This window comes from Lottia gigantea (assembly GCF_000327385.1).
Source record: "Lottia gigantea unplaced genomic scaffold LOTGIsca_98, whole genome shotgun sequence".
In the NCBI taxonomy this organism is placed as follows: domain Eukaryota; kingdom Metazoa; phylum Mollusca; class Gastropoda; family Lottiidae; genus Lottia; species Lottia gigantea.
Genome location: NW_008711162.1, coordinates 722,405 through 730,428, shown reverse-complemented (window position 1 = coordinate 730,428; position 8,024 = coordinate 722,405). Strand labels below are relative to the sequence as shown.

Here is an 8,024-nt window from a genome sequence, read left to right as displayed (position 1 = left end):
TTAATAGAGTTCACAGACCCACTGTGGTCGCAACTGTTCCAGAAGGCTATGTTTGCATGAAGGAATTAAATTTTTTAAGTCCAAGAGTCTAACTGATCATGATCCTCGTGATATTACTATGAATATATTAAGTCTTGGCTGGTCATAACCAACTATATTCATATTTTATAGAGCCTGAAGCTGGTGGTACTAAGAAGAAACAGAAGAGTTCTGCTTTCCAGACTATCTCCTCTGTACACAAGGTAAGTCGTTATGTTTCAAATCGATGATCATTACCAATACCATTACGCTTCAGGTTATGACTTTTTAACATAGACATATCGAACTATGTAGCCGTATACTGCAGTTAATTCAATATCTTAATAACGTAATCCTTCCACGGCATTAAAATCAGAAAAGACATTCGGTTTATACCATTTGCTGAAATTAATGTTTTCGCCATTCATCAATATATTTCAGGAATCTTTGAATAAATTGATGAAGAACTTATACAGTACTCATCCCCATTTTGTTCGTTGTATTATTCCCAACGAGTTCAAAGAACCCGGAGAGATCGACGCCCATTTGGTTCTTCACCAGCTTCAATGTAATGGTGTATTGGAAGGTATCCGTATTTGCCGAAAAGGATTCCCCAACAGAATTATCTACGGTGAATTCAAACAGAGGTATGCAATTAATGTGAGACTTTGCTAGAAATCTGTTTTTTTCTGCATACTGGGATCTTCAGAGCATTTTGATCATAAAATCCTATTTGATTCAGAAGGTATCAGCAACATATGTCTTACCAATAAATACATACATTTTTCAGATACTCTATCTTGGCTCCCAACGCCATCCCTGATGGTTTTGTTGATGGTAAAACTGTTGCTACCAAGATTCTCCAAGCTCTTCAGATGGACACCAATGAATACAAACTTGGTTCAACCAAAGTCTTCTTCAAAGCTGGTGTTTTAGGTTACCTTGAAGATCTTCGTGATGAAAGATTAACCAGCATCATTTCTAACTTCCAAGCCTTTGTCCGTGGTTTTCTCATGAGACGAAACTACAAGAAACTGGAAGATCAAAGGTAGGTGTAGCTCATAAAATTGCAGCTTTTAATTGACGAATTCGTCTGTCTGATCGATTGAAATGGAAAATTATTCAGTTATTTAACTCCACACTACGTTTTCCTAGTGGGGATGAAAATGTTATGTCCTTTGGGGATATCGATCCATATTGATATGCTCTTTCTTTTCAGAACTGGTCTGTCTATCATCCAGAGAAACATCAGAAAATGGTTGTCTATGAGAAACTGGCTCTGGTGGAAGATGTACACCAAAGTAAAGCCTCTTTTGAACATTGCCAGAGCTGAAGATGAAATGAAACAGAAAGAGGAACTTCTCGAGAAAACCAAAGTCGAATTGGAGAAGTCCGAAAAACTCTGCAAAGAACTTTCAGAACAAAACAGTGTTCTCCAGCGAAAGAACGAAGATATGAACATTCAGATGCAGGCTGAACTTGATAATCTTGCTGATCGCCAAGAACAAATCGAAAATCTCATTAAGCAGAAAATCGACTTTGAAACCCAAATGAAAGAAATGGAAGAACGTCTGCTTGATGAAGAAGATGCTGCTGGCGAATTGGAAGAAGTTAAAAAGAAGCTTACTGCCGATAAAGAAAAATTGAAGAGAGACTTAGAAGATATGGAATCCAATCTCAACAAAGCTGAACAAGACAAACAGACCAAAGACAACCAGATCAAAACACTCCAAGATGAGATGGCCCAACAAGATGAACAAATCGCTAAATTAAACAAAGCTACCAAGAATTCAGATGAAAACACTAAGAAATTATTAGAGGATCTCCAGGCTGAAGAAGACAAAGTCAACCATCTTAGCAAACTCAAAACAAAATTGGAGCAAACTCTTGATGAGGTATGTTCATACAGTCAGTGTTCATGTCTAATTTTGCATTTTCCTATCTGGAAATACATAGTCACAAAACCGTTAATTGGAATAAAGCACCTGATCGCACACTAAACTGTTTTTAAATTCATCATTTTGACCCATTAGATCTTCCATAAAATCTAGATTTGGTAAGGGATCCGTATATGACAGTACTAAAGAGACTTTTGTTTAATATCCTATTCAAAATGTTTACATTTAAGACACCTAAGGTACTCCAGACAAACCAATTTCTGAAAACCAAAGTCTTAACTTATGCATGGTAATCCTAACTCGGATATCATCTAGTAGTTTCACAGAGGGTTTACAAATCACGTTTTTCTTCTTAGCTTGAAGACAACCTCGAACGTGAAAAGAAGACACGAGGTGATGTTGAAAAAGCCAAGAGAAAGCTGGAACAAGATCTTAAAGCAACTCAAGAAACTGTTGAAGATTTGGAAAGAAACAAACGTGATCTTGAAGAAGCCGGCAGAAAGAAGGACGCTGAAATCGGATCCCTCAACAGCCGTCTTGAAGATGAACAGAATCTCATTGCTCAACTTCAGAGAAAGATCAAAGAACTTCAGGTGCTTATAGATATTACTTATTATTTATCATACAAGACCCATTACATATTGTAGTCAACGCCCAAATGACAAAAAAAACCTACAAAATTGTAGTCTTGATGACGGACGATGTTCATGAAATATATTTCAAGTGTGTAGTTATTGTTTTGCTTTTAACAGGCCAGAATTGAAGAGCTTGAAGAAGAACTCGAAGCTGAAAGACAATCTAGATCTAAGGTAAGCAAAACTTTTCATGTCTTCGATATTATACAAATTTGGTATCATAGTTCAGTTAGTTTACGAGTGAAGTTCAATGGATAAAAATCTAAAAGACTGAAAAAAAACATCCATTCTATTACAATACTGAAGGTGTCAAACAATAGGAATATACTGAAAATTTTATGTGATTTAATGCATATATTTACAACAACTGATCCCATTTTATCTTAGAGCAGGACCTGACCTTTTTCTAAAGCCACAAACTCAAATATCAACTCCATCACCAAAAAAACCTTTATTGCAATATCATTAACAGGTTGAGAAACAACGTAATGAACTGTCTCGCGAACTTGAAGATATTGGTGAAAGACTTGATGAGGCTGGTGGCGCTACACACGCTCAAGTTGAAATCAACAAGAAACGTGAACAAGAATTATTGAAACTCAGGCGTGATCTTGAAGAAAGCCAGCTTCAACATGATTCTCAAGTCGCTTCTCTCAGAAAGAAGGCTCAAGATGCCAACAACGAGTTGTCAGATCAAATCGACCAACTCCAGAAGATCAAGAGCAAGTAAGTTGAATGTCTTACTACAAGAGTAACTCAACTGAAAATTTTATTTGAAAATTGAAAGTAAAACAAACCAATTCTTAAAAAAAAAAGATCAAAAGATAGGATACCGAATGGTCAGGAGCGTTAACGGTAACATACGTACAGTAAGGATGCAAGTAAATTTACATTTATTTTGGAAAGAATTATCTAGACAAATGGGCATGATAGGAGAGATTTACACCCAAAATTTTAATACACATGAACTGCTTTTCATGTTTGTAGATTGGAGAAAGAAAAGAATCAAGCTAGAGCTGAAGTTGAAGATGTTTCAGCTCAACTCCAAAACGCCAGCAAGAACCGAGTAAGTATAACCGTTAGCAGTTATCTTTTTCATTGGTTGCTATTGATGGCACTCTTCCATAGAAAAAGTAGATTTAGACTAGCCTAAACCGCACCTGAAGAATGGACTAATGAAAGAGAAACATTAATAATTAGATGTTTTTGTGGTGTACCGATCGTAAAGTAAAGTATCGATCTACATGCTTAATTCCATGTCTTTTGTAGGGTATGTCTGACAAGATGTCCAAACAAGTCGAATCTCAAATAGCAGAACTCAATGCCAAGGTCGATGAAGCCAACCGAACCATTAGCGAACTTCAATCAGGCAAAGACAAGTACCAGCGAGAAAGCTCTGAACTCCAAAGACAATTGGAAGAAGCCGAACATAAAGTCGGTCAACTTACCAAAGACAAGAACACCATCAACTCCAAACTTGAGGAAGCCTCAAGATCTTTCGAAGATGAATCACGACTCAGACAGAAACTCCAAAACGAAGTCAGAAACCTTCGATCAGATCTCGACGGTCTTCGTGAACAACTCGAGGAAGAACAAGAAGCCAGAAACGACGTTCAAAGACAATTGTCTAGAGCCAATGCTGAAGCTCAACAATGGAGAACTAAATACGAAAGTGAAGGTGCCGCTAAAGCCGAAGAACTCGAAGATTCCAAGTAAGTAGCATATCTCTCAGAACATTTTGTACAGTAAATAATAAATAAAACAAGACTTGAATTAAACATAATTGATTAGCACTCATGGACAACAGCGGGCACGAACAAAGTTGTCAGATTCATTCACAGAATAGTGAATCATAATCAGTTGGTTTTATATAGCAAGCCATTGTGCGTTGGTATAGAACGTTACGGAACGATTAAGCGTTTTTAATAATCAAGAAGATATTTGTGGTCTAATAAAACAAACATTTTGCTTTTCAGACGAAAACTTCAATCAAAGGTCAGCGATCTTGAACAAGCACTTGATGCTGCCAACGCTAAAGTTGGTGGTTTGGAGAAGGCTAAATCCAGACTCACTGGTGAACTCGAGGACCTTATGATCGACGTTGAACGTGTAAGTATTTAATCATTGGCGAAAATGGAGAAGGGGGTAGATCACAAGTATTATGCAAGGTTCTAAGAGCACAGCGTCCAAATCCCAGAGTTCAATAGAGTATACGACACTTTCAATTCTTATTCAGGATTTGATTTACAATTCATAATTGATTTATCCAAAAGTGCATGTATTCTTAAATGGTATCTGATCAAATATGTAACTTTTTCCAGGCCAATGCCAACGCCAACATGTTGGAGAAGAAGCAGCGTGGATTCGATAAGACTATCCAAGAATGGCAGACTAAGGTAACCGATCTCTCAAGTGAACTCGAGGCAGCCCAGAGAGAATCAAGAAGCATCTCTGCTGAACTCTTCCGATCAAAGGCCAAAGAGGAGGAAGCTACAGATAGCTTAGAAAGCATGAGACGTGAAAATAAAAATCTTGCCGGTATGTTCTTATTACTATTATATTTAGTGTATTCAATTTATTGAGTTGATAGGTTAGCTGCCAACGCGTATCAAGATGATATTAAGGGTCACATTTTGTAGCTGTGTTGTAGGTGTTAAAAAAGCATTATGGAAGAAATAACAGTAGAATCATACAAATCAAAGGCTCGCTAAGCAGAAATTATGTCATTATGTCGATTTTGATCCATTAGACAGACCATCAGGGTGATGATCTGCCTTCTTGAAAAAATTAATACTGTGATGTTCTTTTCAGATGAAATCAGAGATCTCAATGAACAAATCAACGAGGGTGGACGAAGCGTTTATGAAGTTGAAAAATTACGCAAACGAGTTCAAATGGAGAAGGATGAGCTCCAATCTGCTCTTGAAGAAGCAGAACAAACACTTGAACAAGAAGAAGCTAAGGTTGCACGTGCTCAAATTGAAATCGCCAATGCTAAGGCTGATATTGACAAACGTTTGCACGAAAAGGATGAAGAATTCGAGAACACAAGGTACGTTTAGTCGTTTACTATGGCCATGCTATGATCACAAATAATTGGTATTGTATTTGAATTGAAAACATCCGTCGATGTTTGGTTTATGTCGCAGTCTTTTTTCTAGTAATTGTCGTTTGGCGCATTCTTTTTTCTAGTAATTGTCGTTTGGCGCATTCTTTATTCGAGTAATTGTCGTTTGCCGCAGTCTTTATTCGAGCAATAGTCGTTTGGCGCAATCTTTATTCGAGTAATTATTGTTTGGCACAGTCTTTATTCTATAATTGTCGTTTGGCACATTCTTTATTCGAGTAATTGTCGTTTGGCACATTCTTTATTCGAGTAATTGTCGTTTGGCACATTCTTTATTCGAGTAATTGTCGTTTGGAGCAGTCTTTATTCTAGTAATTGTCGTTTGGTATATGACCTTTATTTAATTATTGGAGGTTTCGGCATATTAAATCTCTCACAACATCCTTAATAATTTTATTACATCTTTTCAGACGAAACCATCAACGTGCTCTTGAATCTATGCAAGCATCCCTCGAAGCTGAAGTTAAGGGTAAAAACGATGCCATGAAAGTCAGAAAGAAGTTGGAACAAGACATCAACGAACTCGAAATCGGACTTGACAGTGCTAACCGAGCCCGTGCTGAAATGGAAAAGAATTGCAAGAAATTCCAACAACAATGCATGGTAAGTTTTATTGAAATTAGACTCTTCAATTTTATTGCGGATATCCAACATCTATGGTATGTCGTTCTGCAATATAATCTGGAATCATATGGCATTCAATATATTCCGAGGCCCCGTGTGCTACAGCCTGTGCACAATAAATATCCCTCGACCGTGCAAAATCGAAATAAAGTAAGCCAATGCCGCTGTCCTGGCAAAATTTATCTCATTGCAGACTGCATTGTCTGTCTTCATTAGCCTAATCAGGTGCAGAAGAGTAGGATTTAAAGCTCCATTCATTTCATTTCATTTCAATATTAGTTTGATAAAATGATCCCTCAAGGAATAGTGGCATTATGATGATGGGTGTGGTGAGGAACTTTTACTGGTTTGTGCCCATAGCCATATTCACGATGTAACAACATCTCTTCCAATTGATAACGATGACATTCTTTTCTTTCCTTTCCAGGAACTGTCTACTCAAGTCGCTGATGAACAAAGACAGAGAGACGAAGCCCGTGAAAACTACAATTCTTCAGAAAGACGTGTTGCTTCACTCAACGGCGAAGTAGAAGAACTCCGATCCGCTTTGGACAATGTAAGTGGTTTTTACATCCATCTTCAAGCATCTTTAAACATTTATATGTTATTTACAAAAGAACTAAGTTCAAGTACCAAAAGAAGTTAAACATTTATAATTTCCATGTGCAATTAGTTCATATGGAACAAATTTGTCCTCAGTAATATTGTTATCAATATTTTTACTGGTATTCTGTGGTATTACGTAATTCTCCACAAACTGATATGTTTGTTTGGTTTCTTCCAGGCTGAACGTGCACGTAAACAATCTGAAAATGAACTCACTGAAGCTAATGATCGTGTCAACGAACTCACTGCTCAACTCAGCTCAGTTCAACTCCAGAAGAGGAAATTAGAAGGTGATATTACTGCCATGCAAGCTGATCTCGACGAGATGCATCTCGAAGTTAAGAATTCTGACGAAAAGGTCAAGAAGGCTGAACAAGCTACCATTCAATCTCAAGAGGACTTGAGACGAGAACAAGATAAGAGTTTGAACATCGAAAAACTCCGAAAGAGTCTCGAATCCACCAACAAAGACCTTTCTGTCCGTCTTGAAGAAGCTGAAGCTCAAGCTCTTAGAGGAGGCAAGAAGATGATTGCTAAACTTGAACAGAGAGTTCTTGAACTTGAAGGAGAATTACAAAGTGAACAACGTCGTCATTCTGAAACCGACAAGAACGCCAGAAAGAGCGAAAGACGTCTCAAGGAAGTCATCTTCCAGGCTGAAGAAGAGAAAAAGAATCAAGACCGTCTTAATGAGTTGGTTGAGAAACTTAATGGCAAGATCAAGGTCTTCAAGAGGCAATTAGAAGAAGCCGTAAGTAGTGCATTTTACATTACAAACTAAATGAAGGGTTAGTGGATGTTCCAAAATTGACAGTCAATGATCAGAATATCGGTTCTTATTTTGGGAAAAGCAAGTTCTTCGCAAAATGAACAGATCGGAATAACCAATCAAACAGATATTAAAATTTTGTGATTGCGTCTAATGTATATTAAATCCCTGCCGAGACAATTCTATATGGCTGCTTATATAGTACTTATTTGGAGGTAAAGTACTGAATAATATCTATGTTCTCTTCGAATTACAGGAGGAAGTCGCTGCTGTCAACTTGGCTAAATTCAGAAAGGCTCAGACCGAGCTCGAAGATGCCGAAGAGAGAGCAGATAATGCCGAGAATA

At 37.4% G+C, this 8,024-nt stretch overlaps 1 protein-coding gene across 1 annotated transcript; it reads left to right on the top strand.

The window, feature by feature from the left end:
• Nucleotides 1-477: 477 nt before the first annotated feature.
• Nucleotides 478-693, top strand: LOTGIDRAFT_135516 (hypothetical protein; the record flags this gene model as incomplete). Its single annotated transcript, XM_009069067.1, has 1 exon — nucleotides 478-693. One exon carries the CDS (start codon nucleotides 478-480, stop codon nucleotides 691-693), a length of 216 nt encoding a protein of 71 aa, XP_009067315.1.
• Between the last annotated feature and the right edge of the window lie 7,331 nt (nucleotides 694-8,024).